The 17,080-nt window shown below is 43.0% G+C and overlaps 1 protein-coding gene across 2 annotated transcripts in view; it reads left to right on the top strand.

Annotated features, from left to right (window-relative positions):
* Positions 1 to 17,080, top strand: part of NR6A1 (nuclear receptor subfamily 6 group A member 1) — a 254,995-nt gene that overhangs the window by 230,800 nt on the left and 7,115 nt on the right. For both annotated transcript variants that reach the window (XM_036913969.2, XM_036913970.2), the window contains 5 exons: positions 4,134 to 4,288; positions 5,638 to 5,862; positions 7,192 to 7,446; positions 14,355 to 14,476; positions 15,613 to 15,765. In XM_036913969.2, coding sequence (XP_036769864.1) covers positions 4,134 to 4,288; positions 5,638 to 5,862; positions 7,192 to 7,446; positions 14,355 to 14,476; positions 15,613 to 15,765 — 910 coding nt within the window. The remainder of the gene's footprint in view (positions 1 to 4,133; positions 4,289 to 5,637; positions 5,863 to 7,191; positions 7,447 to 14,354; positions 14,477 to 15,612; positions 15,766 to 17,080) is intronic.

The following is a 17,080-nucleotide window of genomic DNA, read 5'->3' as shown; positions in this document are numbered from 1 at the left end:
TCTTCAGGCTGGATAACTGGGCATCTGTAGTAGCGTAGCAGAAGATAAGGCAGATTCCTTGAGTTTGGAGCCAGTTCTGTATAGAGTGACCTTCAACTATCTTTGATTATCTCTCCTTAAGTAGAGCCTTTCTGGGTCCAGCCTACAGTACTTGTTCTTACTTGTCTGCAGAGGGACTTTATGAGGATAGAGAATTGGGTCTGTTTATAACTCATAAGTTTATGACTCAACGCACTAGTGGGCAGGGACCATGCCTCAAGAATTATTGGTGTGGACCAAGAGGCAACGACTAAAAGGTTTTAAGTACAGAGAGGGACAGTCAGATTTGCAGTCTAGAAATATCACTCTAGCTGTGGAAATGGTTTGTGAGGAGCTGGGTAAAAGTCAGTGAAACTAGGGGCAGAGAAAAAGTAGTTAAAAAGTTTTTACAGAAGTCCAGGCAAGAGAGACTGTTTTTAAGTAGGGCAATTATAGTGTAAGTTGAAGGGAGGGAATAGATTCAAGAGATATTTAATAGGTAAAATTGATAGGAGTTATCCAATTGATGGTAAGTGAATAAGAGAAAGACAGGAATTCAGAGTTGTTTTGACACAAGCTAATGGTATAAAGGGGTAATTTCCTATCACATGAGTTTGGTGCATATATGCATTCAGTTGGGGTGCTAGGTGTATGCTGTATCTCATTCTGTAGGTTGTCTATGCACTTTGCTGCTTGTTTGCTTTGTGGAAATTTTTTTAGTTTTATATAACCTCATTTGTCTATTTCTGCTTTTGTTGCCTGTACTTTTGGTATTATATTCAAGAAATTATTGCAAAGCCAATGCCAAGAAGACTTTTCTGTTTTCTTTTAAGACTTTTATAGTTTCAGGCTTACATTTAAGTCTTCAGTGCATTTTGACTTGATTTTTGTATATGGTATGAGTCTAATTTCATTCTTTTGCATATGGATGTTAAGTTTTCCCAATATCACTTGTTGAAGAGACTTTTTCTTGCCCATTTTGTAGTCTTGACACCTTTTTCAAAGATCTTTTGACCATGTATGCATGAGTTTATTTTTTGGCTTTCTATTCTGTTCCACTGGTCTACATATCTGTCCTTATACCATTATCATACTGTTTTTATTACTGTAGCTTTATAATATGTTTTGAAATCAGGATGAATGTGTAAGTCCTCTAGTTTTGTTGTTGTTTCTCAGGATTGTTTTGGCTGTTTGGGGTTTCTTATAGTTACATATGAGTTTGGGTGTTTTTTTTCTATTTCTGCAAAAAATACTGTTGGAATTTTGATAGGGATTGCATTCAATCTGTAGATTATTTTAGGTAGTATTGACATTTTAACAATATTAAGTCTTTTAATCTATGAACATGGATGTTCCCATCTATTTATGTCTTTAATTTCTTTCAACAATGTTTAGTTTTCTTTTGGCAGTGTACAGCTTTTTCACCTCCTTAGTTAAATTTTTCCTAAGTATTTATTCTTTTTGATACTATTGTAAATGAGATCATTTTCTAACAGCTTTTGGTGGAATCTTCAGGATTTTCTACATAGAAGATAATGTCATCAGGGAACAGAGATAATTTTACTTCTTCCTTTCTGGTTTAGATGCCTTTTATTTCTTTTTCTTGCCCAATTGCTCTGGCCAAGACCCCCAGTGCTATGTTGAATAGAAGTAGTAAGAGTGGGTATCCTTGCCTTGATGCTTATCTTAGAGGAGAGCTTTCCATTTTTCACCATTAAGTGGGATGTTAGCTGTGGACTATTCATATATGGCCATTACTTTTATTGATTGTTTTTATATTTGGGGAACAGTAAAAGGATTGTCTACTAGGAAGAATTTATAAGCATTTCCTCAATTAAAAAACTTTCTCACTATTACCTAATGTTTTCTGAGTACCCTGTGTGGCTCTCTCATTATGCTAGGAGCTCTAAAGTTGTTGACATCCCCAGGTTCTATGTTCTCTGAAGAATTGAGGGAGGAAATGCTAAGAGAAACTTGTGTCATCTGTCATTGCATTTGACATTTTGGTACTGGACGTATAATTTTCCTTTTAATCTTTTACCATTTCTAAGTGGTGTATTAGGAAGAGAGAGCTGTGATCTCCCAAGTTCTCTTAACTGTGCTTAATTGTGATTTATTTATAAGGGGTATACTTTCCATTTATTGAGTACCTATACTTCATAACTTTATATTAACTTCCCAAGTCTGTATGATTTGAATCCACGTACTGCTTTGCTCTAGCACTCTGTCAGGGAACCCAGAGCTATGAGAGGAGAAGTGATATTATCTCCATTTTACAGGTGAAGGAGCTTAAGACTCAAAGAAGTTGTGTAGCTTGCCCAAAGTAAATGCCCATCTAGGAAATGATAGATGAGATTTGAACCCAGATTCAAGCACTCCCAACATGTTCCATCTCGTTCAGTGTATCAGTGAGTGCCCAGTGTTCCAGTGCACCCACAGGGAGATACAGGTGCTGTCTGACTTTGGCTCACAACTAGAATAAGCTGACTTACCAGGAGTTGCCCTTTTCACCCAGCTCAGGTACTTCTATGACATCCAAGCTCTGAACTTACCCTCACCACCACCACTGAGGCTGCTTCAGTCAGGGCCTCAGCAGATGTCTTGTAGTTTGATGGCACCACTTGTTTTCACGTCTCTTATAAAATGTAAACAATGATTTCAGTGTTTTAAGGACTTGTCAAGAGAAAGTATTTGGTTTTTTTGCAACATGTGACTGAGTAAAGAAAGACAACCCCTCCAATACATATGCAGTCCAAGCTATTTAAGACCATTCACTCAACTTGTGCTCCAGTTACTATTTCTTCTTTTTCCTCCAAGTCCTGTGTGCTGCCTGATTTCCATTTCTAAATCCCTTCTATATTTATGATCAGAGCAGCTCAAGGTTTCCTCACATGCTGCTAGAGCAAAGAATTATGTAGGTTTGAGTCAGACAGAGTTGGGAGAAGATTTCCCCCCAGGATTTCCTTAGGAACAAGAAATAAAAATTCATCCAACCCTTCCTCAGTACTCACTCTCATTCTGTGTGCTGAGTTTAGCCAGTTGGGCCTCAACTCTAGATTAGGTGCTTTATGGAAGAAGTTGGTGTTCACTCCCTATATAGTAGAATAGCTAGAGCCCTGGACTGAATACTGGGATACTTTGGCCTCTTGTTCAAATTCCTGCCCAGACAAGGGCATACAGTGCAATCTTGGGCAAGTCAGTTAACTTATCTGCAGTATAGTTTCTTCTTATTTATTCAGTAGGCTTAAGAATGTCTTTCTTACCAAGAAAATCACAGCACTTAATAAGTAAACATTTGTTCATTTAACCAACATGTATTTATTGAGTACTTACTTTTTGTAGGCCATCATAGCCTTAGGACTTGTAGAGGACATTTTTATGATATATTGTTTTAAGTGCTATAAAAATAACAAGGATGATGAAGATATTGTCACCTTCCATAATTGTTGCTATGTGCCAAACCCTTTTCTAAATATGTGATAATATGTTAACTAATTGAATCCTCACAATAATCTTATAGGATAGATATCTGTTAATTCTCTCCACCATACAGGTAAAGGAACTTAGGTTCAAATAGCTAAATGACTTGCCCATGATTATACAATTAAAAGTGGCAGAACCTGGATTAGAACAAAGGTGGTGACTCTAGAATTCATATTCTTAACCATATGCTATCCTACCCCTCTCAGAATACACAGACCTTTAAGTGGATAGAAGAACCTAAAATTCTCTCTAGGTAGTGAGAGAAAGATACACAAGGTGGCATTTGAATTGGGTCTTAATGGGCAAGTAGGAGTTTGTTATTGAAGAGTGGTGTTTCGGGGGTAGGAAGACTGAAGGACAAATAGAAGTGCTGAAGAACCTAGAAGCATTGTGGCCTGAGAGAAGGGTAAATGGGCAAGAGGAAGGCCCTGGTGAGTTGGGAGGCAAGCAACCAACTTGTCCTAAGATTGGTGAGAGACTTAGAGTATGGGGATACAGGGGATAGAATCTGAGTTTCTTTCTAAAAAATTCTGGTAATCCCTCTGAGGTTTAAATGAGTTCTTAGTCCTAAGAAAGGAACAGAGGAGGATATCCTAGCACCTAATCTAACATATATCAATTCCTTGTCAAAGATATCAGAGGAAGAGATCGAAAGGATTATGTCTGGGCAGGAATTTGAGGAAGAGGCCAATCACTGGAGCAACCATGGTGACAGCGACCACAGTTCCCCTGGGAACAGGGCTTCAGAGAGCAACCAGCCCTCACCAGGCTCCACACTGTCCTCCAGGTGAGCTTCAAGGGAAACCCAGTAGTCATTCAAAGAGCGGACCTACAAGGAACCTCTAGGCTGGGTATTGCCAGTCTATCTCAGCCATTATACTCTTGCGCTCTCAGTCTTTCGTGGTGAGGCCAGGATGATGCAAAGAAGCATTTTGTAACCCATCTTTTGCTAAAGACCATGAAAATGTCAGCAGTCTCTTACGCAGACTGATAAAGTGCTATATATCCATGCCCAAACATTCTTCACCTAACTTGAGTATTTTACATGTAGCTTTTTTCTCTCATTTACTTTATTGCTGAAATAAAACAAGCCACACTGACAACGTTAAATTAAGTTATAATTTCTCTGCCTCAGCAAGGGTGAAGATTTTCACTTTCTACATTTTAAGAAACAGTGAAAATTTCTTAAGCCACTCAAATTTGCAGCTATCGTGGAATACCAATTTGGAGATTCCTGGTTCAAGAATGGTGTCTTAACTTAGTTATTGGGTATGAAATACAGCATCAGCTACAAGTGAAATTCTCCTTTCACCAGAAATCTTTTTTAGAGGACAGGGATTGACAAACTGTTTTTATAAAAGCCAGATAGTAAATATATTAGGCTTTGAAGGCCATATACATATAGTCTGGGTCTCAGCTACTCTATTCTGCCATTATAGTGTGAAAGCAGCCAAAGAAAATATGTAAATGAGTGAGTATGGCTTCGTTTACCAAAACAGACCATGGGCCATAGTTTGCCAACCCCTGTCATAGGATGTGCTTCTAGGTAAAGCTAGAGTATTTTTGTTTTCTTTTAAATTAGTTGGCAGAATGGTTAGATTTCTTTAAGAAAGGGGAGGAAGATGGAAGATATGAATCTGCTTTTCTCTTGATTATTTGATTACAACTTTTATTTATTCAGTTACTTAGTTTATTCCTTCTTCTGAATGTTTAAGGAATTGTTGCCACATGCTAGGTTCCTTACTATGTGCTGGATTTGTTTTGTGGCTTCACAAGGACTTAGCCTGTCTGTGTCTTAGTTTCCCCAGCTGTGAAAAACACAGACACCCACCTTTGTCATCATAGTCTCTTGAGTATCCATTCAAAACTTTCCAAACGTGGCACCGTACACAGAATTCATTCAGCCAGTATTTACTCAGCATCCCTGGGTGTCCAGGGGTGAGCCACCCATACACACACTTGCACAGAGTCCCTGTCAGTAGGGGAGACATGCTTGTAACCATTTATTATGTCCCTGACTTGATGAAGATAGACTGCGTGGCCAAAGAACACCTGAGCTGTCTTCTGGCTCATTCCTTGGGGTAGGCAGTAGACCTGCCATGGTTCTGCTTGATAAGAGACTTTTCTCTCTTGTAGGTCTGTGGAACTAAATGGATTCATGGCATTCAGGGAGCAGTACATGGGGATGTCTATGCCTCCACACTATCAATACATACCGCACCTTTTTAGCTATTCTGCCCACTCGCCACTTCTGACGCCACAAGCTCGCAGCCTGGATCCCCAGTCATACAGTCTGATTCACCAGCTGGTGTCAGCGGAGGACCTGGAGCCACTGGGTACACCCATGTTGATTGAAGATGGGTGAGTAAGCCCTGCCCCATTTAGCCCTTGCAACTTCAAGATGTTCCCAACCCCACACCCACACTCACCCCTGGCTTCTACACCCGAGGCTTCAAAATGAGTCAGAGGGATAATGAGTTATGACTCAAGCACCAGAGGACAAATCTGTGCTTATCTTTGAAGTGAGTGGTCCTTCGTTTTTTGTCTTATCTCTTTTCATAGAGTTAGTTCTTTTTATCCCTATGGATTTGGGATTAAAGTGCTTTGTTTCTGCTTGGGCTTGGTTAAACTGGATCCTGGGATGGGTCTGAGCACTTCTGTGCCAGAGCTGATGAGCTGTAATTCTGGGGATAATTACACATCAAGTCTAGGCTCTTTAACAAGGTGCTCAAGGCACTAACTTGTGGCCTATGCCTGTCCCTGGCCAGCATACCCAGGGGTAGCCTGGCGCCATATGTTCTGTGTACTGGCCTGAAGGGGTAGAAGGATGACTCTTTCAGTACACTGTCTTGGCTCTACTTGAGTAGATTAGTTTGCCCTTAGACCCGCCCATTGCTGCACCTGTTATCCCTTTGGCCTGGGGCATGGGCTCTTTGAGTGCTGTCAAGCGTAGATGCTCTGAAGAAGTATCCTGAGATTTCTTAAGCTAGTCTCAGTGTCAGAAGAGGATATTCAAATATCTGCCTACAAGACGGCCGCACAAAACCTTTATAATCTGGGCATGGGGGCATGGGGAAGAGTTTGCCAAGGCGACCTGAGAGAAAGAAAACTAGCACCCTATTTCATCCTGCCCAGAGAAGAGAAATGCCCGGCCCCTTCCATGCAGCAGTAGTTTAGAAGGGGGGAACAACTCTAGTTCCTGAACTCTCACCACCAGGGGGCGCAGTGAGAGTAGGAAACGCTTCTGAACATGTTTGTTCTCCTTTAGCCATCTGGTCACACGGATCATTTTTTGTTTCCTTGCACTGGGTGGACACCAGATCCACCCTAAAGGAGCTCTCGTTGCCCAAACTAGTGCAGGAGTGACTGGGAATTTTCTCTTAACGTATGAACATTTGTAGACACCAACATTAAAAGTCATACTCCCTGATAACTGCATAAATTTCTGAGCCTCATTTCCCCTCAGCAACCTTTTCTCACCAAACCTGCCTCTCTGGCCCTGAGCTTGCTGCTGGCCCCAGTCTTGCCCCTTTATCAGTAGACTGAATTGAATGGAGCTGGAGATCCATGGTCAAGAGCAAAGAGCCCCCTGCCAGAGATCCTTTGTACCCTTGGGCATACACTCTCCATGTGTTCCCATCTTCACCCTCTGGCCACTAGAAGTGACTTTTCCCTGTCCCTACACCCTAGATATGCTGTGACCCAGGCAGAGCTGTTTGCCCTGCTTTGCCGCCTGGCCGACGAGCTGCTCTTTAGGCAGATTGCCTGGATCAAGAAACTGCCTTTCTTCTGCGAGCTCTCAATCAAGGATTACACGTGCCTCCTGAGCTCTACTTGGCAGGAATTAATCCTGCTGTCTTCCCTCACCGTTTACAGCAAGCAGATCTTTGGGGAGCTGGCTGACGTCACCGCCAAGTACTCACCCTCTGATGAAGAACTACACAGGTGAGGTCTTCCGGCTGGGGAGAAAGTCCCAAGCAACCAAACCATGGTCATGCCCGCAGGCGCCCCCGCTGGTGTTTCAAAGGATGGGCATTAAAGCCTCACAGGGCTGGGCTTGAGTCCTTACTTTGTTACTGACTAGCTTTGTGACCTTGCTCAGTCACTGATCCTCAGGCTCTGGGTTTATAAAATGGGATAATAGTACCTCTCCAACAAGGTAGTTGTGAGAAATAAATGATATGATACAGCCAAGCTTAAAGTATTAAGTTGTTATTTTATCACATCTGGATTACTGAGGTAAGATAACATATCTAAGAAAAACAAAAATCTAAACTTCACCTGCAAGGTGAGGGGCCCTGAATGTAGTTTACAATCCAAGAACAAGACCAAGGAGTCAGTGTGGTACCTACTGAGTGGTAGGTACTAGGCTTAGTGTTTTATATTATTGTCTCATTTCTTTTTCACAGCCTCCAGCCTTATAGGTGTTGTTAGGTCTATTTTAAAGATGAGAAAACAGAAGTTCAGAGATACCTGCCCTTGAGGGTTTGGGATTTGAATCCAGAGCCTGGATTTGAACCTATGCCTGCCCAACTATAAAATTTAAGCTCTTTCACTGTATCTGAGGTGCAGTGAGATGGTAAGAGCATGGGACTAAGAGACTGAGCTGTTCTCCTCAATGTTTTATGATTTAAAATCTCATCCCAGCTGGTCAGGATGCTAACCTCCCTGTCTAGAGCAGGTCTTCTACTCACTCACTTTGGAGACCAGGAGCACCCAAAAATTGATTACACCCTAAAATCAGGACAAATGATCTGTTAACACAACTTTTCTGGCTTATTAATTCATCCATATAAACAATAATGCTTAATCACATTTAAATAGACATTTCAGTAATTCATCTTTATTGGACAGTTTAAACTAATGGAAGTCATAGGATTCCAGAACATGAAGAAAGAGGGAGGAAACAGTGCCCCAATCAATGAAAGCTGGCAAAGGTGCGGTACTAGCTCCCACACTTTTCTACACAGGACTGGGGTGCATCTCCCTCTGTCACCCCCTGCATGAAGACAAGCTGAAACTTAGGATGGGAACAAAGTTCCAAAGATTCCCAAGGGCCCTTTGCACAGATGAGGGAGGGAGGAGCCTGGATGCTGACTCTCTCTCTGTTTTTTTAATATTTCCTTCTTAGTGATGCTTACTGGCTTCAGAGTGATCTATAAATGACAGAGTTTTAAACCCAGCTGACACTTTATCCCTTAAATAGAACTATTTGATCTTGTAGATGACCTAACCCCTTGTCTTGAGCCTCTAATTCATTGTTTCCTTCCAGTCGTATCTCCTTCTTAACTCTGGCCTGATTGAGTGTTTGGATAGCAGTCAGTGAGCTCTAATATTGTCAGAGTTTGCAGAGCTGACCAGTGAGCCCAGCTTCCCTGTTTGCCTGGAATCCACCAGTGTGGCCTGGGGCTGCCTACAAAGTCAGCCTGTGGGCTGCACTCCTTATAGAATGATGGATTTTCCCAGGCCCTCCACAGGTAGGCAGGGGTCCCTGGCCTTGCAGGGCTGTCTGTAGCTTTCAGCTTCCTAAGTCACCCCACCCCACTATATCCAATCCTTTGAGCCCCAAGAGCAAGGCAGGGGCCAGTAACAGCTGAATTAGTTAAAATAATTTTTATCTCCTAGGAAGGCTCCTTACCGAGAAGAATCTAGAGCTGCGTTGTCCGATATTGTAGCCACTAGCCTCAGGTGGCATTTTAAATTAAAATTAATTTAAGTGAAATAAAATTAATAATTCAGTTCCTCATTTGCACTAGCCACATTTCAGATGCTCAGTAGCCGCATGTGGCTAAGTGACTGGGATATTGGATAGTGGAGATACAGAACATTTCTATCATTGCAGAAAGTTGTATCAACTCAGGTTGGGAGGAAAGCTCCAAGACCCTTAGCGGTCCTTTGCATAACTGAGGGAGGGAGGAGTCTGGGTGTTGACTTTCTCCCCTGGTTTTCTAATATTTCCTTTCTAGTGATGTTTACTGGTTTCAGGGTGATCTATAAATGAACGTGTGTTGCTGCTGAGCTTTCAAGTGGGTTCTGAGATGAGTAGTAGATTTCCACTATGGAATCCTTCAATGGGAAAATACAAGTTAAACTTCAGTATGCTCTGATTCCATGCCCATGTGATGGGTGCCTATTGTGTGTGTCGGGGGAGGGGAGCTGGGATCACAGATGATGCAGACATGATTTCTGACTCTGAGATGGGAGCCCCTATTCTTCATTTAGGGAATTGGGAGGCAAATACAAGCAGATACTATCTGTAATCCAGTGTGTATTGGTGGAGATTGAGGGGCCTATGAGCGACTGTGCAAGCATAGACAAGGGAGGAGGTACCCTCTAGTGGCATAGTCAAGGAATGCTTGCCAAAGGAAAAGACATTTGAGCTGCATCTTGAAGTGGGGTTTTTCCAGGTTTCTTGAGGTGGCGTTTCTCCAGAGAACAAGAGGAGGGCAGGAGAGTAACACCAAGTCCTAGGAGTTAGAGATCCTGGATGGTTGGTTTATGCAGAGAATCAAAAGTAATCTTGCAAATTAGGGGATAGAGTAGAGGGATTGAATTTGAGAGAGAAATGAGGGGGGGAAATGGAGAGAAAGGTACAGAAAAAAACACAGGTAATGAAGGTGCTCAGGTGCCAATCTAAAGAATTTTGATTTTATTGTGTAAAAAATATTGAGTCATAGGGTGTTTTTGAGTAGAGCATTTACATGGCCAGGTTTTATTTGAGAATGAGCCTTGTAGCTGTAAAGCTCAGGATGGATTAGCATGGGCAGGGCTAGAATATGGGTGTCACAGAATTAAGAGATGACGAGGTAAAATCAGTGGGACTTTAGTGAGTGGAAAAGTCAGTGATGCTGCCAGGCAGGTGGACACCAGATCTCTTAGCCAAGGTAATAGAGCCTGGGAAGAACAGACTAAGAGATGAGCCACTCTGGTTTGATTTGGGGGTCTGTGGAGTCTGAGATGCATGTGGAACTGCTCAGGAGGTCAGAGGAAGTAGAACTCCAAGACACCCTGGAGTCAGGTTCACTGATGGCAGGCAGTCCCTGCTCTGCTAGAAACCCAGAGTGTGGAGCCTGTAATTAGCCATAGCTCTTTCCTACCTTGCCTGCTCCTGCGTTACTCCCACTCCTCCAAAATGCCTTTACTTTCTCACAGCTCCTAAGTGTGAGTTCCTGCTGTCATGAAGAGGCTTTTCCCAGATGATACATGACCACCTCCTTTCTCTTCTCAAATATTGAATCAAATTTATGGTGCCCATTTTCCTTAATCGGGCTGTTATCAGACAGTGAGCCCGGTGAATTTGATTTAAAGCAGATTGTAGCACCAGTCAGTGACTGCTCCTGGCCCTAATCAGGACTCCTTCACTCTCAGGAGGAGATGCCTTGCACTAGATGAGCTTTAATGGGCACTTGTCTCTTATGAGAACTAGCTCCATTTCTGCCAGGAAAGTTACCCCAGCTTCCCTGCTCAGACCCTGCTCAGTAAGGTTCAGGAAACATAGAATCTTTTTGCTGTGATAATGGGAGCAATAGTGGTGATGCTCTTAATAATGATACTAACTAACAATTAAAGACTTCATTGTGCCAAATTCTATCTGAAATGCTAAATAACTATTATTTGTTTTTTCCTCACCATCACCCTAAGGGGCTACACTATTATTATCCCTGTTCTACAGATAAGCAACATGAGGCTCAGAGAGGTGAAAACTCAAGGCTGCAAATCTAGAAAGAGATGGAGTTGATTATCAACTAAATCTCTTGTGCTCCAAAGCCCAGACTCTTCACTCTATTACCCTATATAATTCTTCTTAGCCTTCTCAAAAGTTTGGCTTTCTGGAATGTGTCCTGGAACAGCAGTCTCTCTTTTTATCTTGGTGCTGAGATGGCAGTTCCTCTTGGGTCATGGCTGATGCCTGTTCCTGGGGGTAGGTACATTTCAATGAATGAAAAAGAGACAACTGGGCCTCCCAGCCCCCTTAATGGGACATAACTTACATAGTGTCAGCTTCAATTGCTGACTGAATGGTCCAGTGGTTTGGGAGATCCTGGAAGGAATGTTTTCCTTGTCCTAGCATGCTTGTGTAATGGGAACCTGGAAGAAGAATGGGTGTGTTTGTGCAACTTTCTGGCTTTGAATGCTGATAATTTGTAGACGGAATACAGGGGCGTTAGAGCCGTGGAGTGGGCAGATGTGGAGGAGGCATGGCTGCAAGAAAAAGCAGGCCCATGGAACAGAGGACAAATTGTTTATCAAGGGGTGGGATGCGGGGTGTGGAGGAAAGTTTTGCAGTCAGGCTGTGGAGACTGAGTGGGGTTTGTTGGGCGGCTGCCAGCCCTCTCCCACTGCCTGGGGTCCATGATGGTTGCCTGTCCTAGGAAATTTGGAAAAGAGGGTATATGTTCTCCCCAAGAGAAAAGGCAGATCTAGGGCATATGCTCAGGCTAGGTACTCCGGAGCTTCTTTGTGCCCCTCAGGTCAAGACTCAGCTAGGAAAAGGTTTGGCACTGCTGGCTAGGGGTCTGGCTGGTAGCCACACACCTGCAGGTTCTACAGTGCCAGAGGGAGCACTTGGGGCGGAGGTTGCTGATTAAGGCAGAGAGTGTTATCTTTGCTTGCTGTACTGCACAGCCACCAGACAGATGCTGACACTGCTGCCCTGTTTGCAGCCTCCTTTTTTATGCTCCATCCCATCCCCACCCTGCTCCTCCAAGCAGATACTAGAGGGGATTTGCAGTAAAGACTTTCCTCTCAAGAACAAAAGTAGCCAATAAACCACTGTGATGAGAAGTGACCTGCACTGCAGGCACACTGCCCCCTGTAAGTCTCAGCATTATAGAGGCCCCGCAGGGGCAGTTCTGTGCACTGCGTCAAACCCAAGCTGAGTTGCTATGGTCCCCTGTGTAGCATGTGCTGGCCTTTCCCAGTTGTCAGTTAAGAAAGATAGTCAGGGAGTGAACAGGGTAATGATGAGAAAGCAACAGGCTTGGAATTAGAAAATTTAGGCTTAAAATCTCGGCCCCACCTCCACTTAATTGCTGTGTAACCTTGGGGAAGGCAGCTCTTCTGTTTCCTCATCCCTAATATGTAGGTGTTATATCTCACAGATTATTGGAAGGGTAAAGTTTAAGGATGAAATAGGGGCACAGTGAAACCTCTCTGAACCTTTGTTACCACATGTGAACAAAGAGGATTATAATATCCATTTTTTGGATTTATTGAGAGTATCCAGTGAAATAACATACGTAGAATATTTAATAAAGTGCCTGGCAAGTAACCAACATTCAACAAATGGTAGAATGGTAGGTAAGGTTATTATAGTGGTTGTTCAATATAAATGTGTTTATCAGCCTGGGAAAGTATTAATGAAGTTGTAAAAGCCACTGGCTAGGCACAGAGAGAACCCTAGTCAGCCAGCATAGTTTAGATCGGATCTAAACAAGCTGCCTCTCCCTGAATGGGAGCGGAGCCTAGCGGCTCAGGAGCCGAGCTCTGGATTGCAAGTAGCTGCTGCTGCAACTCCCCCTGGTGCTTGAGAAGTGCAGATCCGCTGGTCTTAACCAAAGCCAGGCATTCCTCAGGGAAGAGAAAACGTCCTGTTTGCCCAGGAAGCCAAACCCTTGCAACACCTTCAGAGTCAATGCAGAAAGCAGGAGAGCCTGGATAGTAGAACACCCCCCTGTTCTGGACCCTACCCAGATAGGGCCTTCTTGCCTGGCACAAGGCTGCGGTACCCAGATCTGATGATGTCACCAGGAAGCTGCCCTGGGGCTGAGAGCGTCTGCTCTCTGATTGAGCTGCCTCTGAGGCCTGTCTGGAGTTCCCTTTGGCCCACAGGCCAGCTCCACTCCTAGAAGAGGAGGTTGGGCCAACACCAGCTTTTATAAATTCCTGCTTCCTCATTAAGCTTTTCCCTCCTTGGTTTGGTGGTATCTCTGTCTCTGGTATGAGATATTCTCCACTATGACCCAGAGTTCCCTAGCCTGTGGCTCCTTTGCCTAAAACTTGGTCTTCCCTCAAGGAAAATCCAAAGAAAGGAGCAGGGTCAGCATAAAATCTTCTCTGCTAGGGGATGCCATCTTAGATTCTGGGAAAACCAAGATCTTGGGAGTTAGCCCAGGCTCCGGGTGCTAGTTCTGCCACCAACTAGCTGTGTCTTTATGACCAGCAATGTGAACTTCAGGTTTTCATCCATACTGTGGTGATGAGGAGCTCACCAAGACCATAGGACTGAGAAAATTAAATGAGGTAATGCACATGAAGTGCCCAGCATAGAGAGGCTGGTATGGCATGGAGGCTCCGGGATGCCAATAAAAATTTCACTGTGCATAGCCTTACCTTACCCTGCTGGAAACAGTGAATGACTAAATACAATCAGCAGCTTTTTCTGCATTGTGGCAGAGGCTCGTATAGAGTCACCATGGCAGCTGCCATTGATATTGGAGGCTGCATCTCAACAATAGCAGTAGCTTAATAATGTCCTATTTCTCCACATGTACATCTAAAAGCCTTCTATGGCCCTGTTATTCCAGTCAAGCAAACATTATTTTACAGAGGAGCACAAAATTTAGAGCAGACAAATGACTTTCCCAAGGTCTCAAAGCTTTTATGTAGTGGATCTGGATTGGAACTTAGATTTGATTGATACCACTTGACCTTGGGAATAGCAGCTTGTGTGAGCTGCCTCGGCCTCTAGACAAACCATGGAGCCACCTGTCCTTCGTAGATGGTTTTGGATTCCATTTCCTCTGAACTCAGCCTCTTCTCTATCCTTAAGGACTGGAGGAGACCACTGTCTTCCCTTCCCTTCCCTTCACTTATTTCAGAGCCCACCGTTAACACCCGTGTCTGTTCACCAGATTTAGTGACGAAGGGATGGAGGTGATCGAGCGGCTTATCTACCTGTATCACAAGTTCCATCAGCTAAAGGTCAGCAATGAGGAATATGCATGCATGAAAGCAATTAACTTCTTAAACCAAGGTGAGTGGCTGGGGCAGGAAGAAGAGACTCTTCTCAGTCTGTGAGCATTTGCCCTCATGTTTCATACCTCTCCCCCAACCTTTCATCCCTGGGACTGTCAGCCAGAATCTGTCACACCATGTGGGTACCAGTCTTAGAAGGCCTATGCTTCCCTCATCATTACCTTGCCCCTCTATCGTGCAGAGCAAGCTTTGGATTTTTTTCTTTAAACTAAATGCCACAGGAGAAGGAAGAGGATTCACTTTGTTTAGTCAGTTTTAACGCATTTAAACACGGACACCCAAGGACAGTACATGCGTCATTTAAAATATGTACCAAGTTTACCAGCAACTGAAGAAGAGCAGAGTGACTGATGAAACTATTGGAGATAAGGCCTCTGTGACAGGCTGGCAGTGGTTCTGTCAGCCCCTTTAGGGCGGAGTGCGGGTACACAATGTCAAGCATGGCTTTTAAATAGAAGAGTAGTAGATATGATTTATCCAGTGGAGTATTACCTGCAAAAGGGTGCTTGGTGACTTCTGGTAACCAGAGTATGAGGAAGAATTTGTATTCTCTGCTTTCCAAAGTAGCGTGTGCATGTTCTCCTCTGAGTGGAACTGGGCTATTTTGCTGCCTGTGACATTGAAAGTGCTCTGTTCCTGATTCAGTTTCCTAGTCCAGAAATTCTCAATCCCTTCTTCTTTGCCCACTCCCCCCAGAACACTGGCCAAACCCCTTCCTTCCACTTCTGCACCATTCATGCATTTATCTAATGTTCTGTGTGCCTCCCCTAGACAAGGCCCTGTGTTGAGCATTAAGGACATTGAAATACATTAGATCCCAGGTCCCTAGCCTCAAGAAGTATATACTGTAATGGCACTTGGTACATTACTTGAGCCTCAGATGTGGGGAGATCAATAGCAACTACTTGGAGGAGGAGAAATCTGAACTGGGCCTCAAAGACTGAGTAAAATTTATATATAGAATTTATATTTTCTTCCCTTATCCAGAGCTTGTTAATCTGTGTCAGAAAGAGAAAATATCCTCAGTTGTGCCAATGTGTAATAACTTTCAGTTGAAAGGTGCACATACTCAAGGAGCTGATATTTCTTCCACATTAGAAAGCCCCTCCCATTTCCTGTGTGGTTTTTTCACAGATATCAGGGGTCTGAGCAGTGCCTCACAGCTGGAACAGTTGAACAAGCGATATTGGTACATTTGCCAGGATTTCACTGAATATAAATATACACATCAGCCGAACCGCTTTCCTGACCTCATGATGTGCTTACCTGAGATTCGATATATTGCAGGTAACATTCTTAGCTCTGGGCTTCCAACCCTTCCTTGCTTCTTTTAGCTTGTGAAGGGAATGAAGCAAGCAGTGCTTTTAGGATGCTCATTCCAGGCCCTTCACCAGCTGTGTAAAAGAGGTACTATCCTAGCCTTCAGAGGTGATGAGAAGTTTGTGTTTTCTTTGTAGGGAAGAGAACCTAACATTACCTAAGTACCTGTGATGTGCAGGACACTTTATAGCCTTACATCATTTAATCTCAAAACAATCTCTGCAAGGCTGGTCGTTGGTGATACTCTGATCATTCTGTGGATGGGAAAATAAGCTTAGTGTTTTCAAACTGGCTTTATTTCCTGAATTGTATGCTTTCAGAGGGTGGATTTTCTGGCACATGAATTACGTGTATCTCAATTTAAAAATTTAACTTCATTTCATAGAATTGCCTATAGGTTGTCAGGGATCATTTGTTTAAAGTGGCATCTTTAAAATATTTCTAAAAAATCCTCTGCAAAGGAATTTTTGTTTTGCTTTGTGGTCTTGACAAAAGACCACATCTGAGCTTTCTGACATTTTAATAGGTCCATTTCAATATAAAATCCTGGCTTCTGTTGTTGTTGTTGCTTTACTTCATTTGATAAAGATTCTTGTTTATGGTTATCCAGCACATACTGAGAGTCAGTTAAGAAAAATGACCCCTAGACAGAGATTGTTCCTGTCAAATTCAGCAGTACAATTTTGAAGGAAAAAATATTCAGTCTGACAGAGGAATTTTCTTCCACCTTCCGGGCCCAGAGTAGTCTAGCAGATACAAACTTGACCTAAAGTATTGGAATTTTAGGGGTGTCTTGATAGTTTATGCCTCAGCATTGTAAAAATTATGTTCCACCAAATGAGTATCTATCAAATGCTCTCTGAAATAAAAGAAAGTCAGTAATTGTACTCCTCTCTCCACTGAGCTAGGTTCTCAACCCTGGTAGCACTTTGAATCACTTGGGAAGCTTTTAAAAAATATCCGTGCTTGAGTTATACCTCCAGGATTCTGATTTAATGGTATGGAGTGGGGCCTAGGCATCCATATTGATTAAAAACTCCCCAAGTGACTAAGGTACTACTGGGGAGAAGAACCACAGTCTCATATATTTACAGAGTATATTAGCACATTGAATGCTCTGAGAAGTCCTCCAATAAAGAAACCTATGTACCTTTTTTAATTCTGAATTTTACAAATTTATTTGCCCCTTTCAGACACCCCAACCCCTACTTCTTTTCCTTCAGTACTTTTAATTAATTTGTTATACTATTCTGAAGAGCAGTGTTTTATAGAATGCTAGTTT

The sequence above is a fragment of the Manis pentadactyla genome, chromosome 3 (assembly GCF_030020395.1).
Source record: "Manis pentadactyla isolate mManPen7 chromosome 3, mManPen7.hap1, whole genome shotgun sequence".
NCBI classification, from domain to species: Eukaryota; Metazoa; Chordata; class Mammalia; order Pholidota; family Manidae; genus Manis; species Manis pentadactyla.
This window is presented reverse-complemented; position numbering and strand designations above follow the sequence as displayed.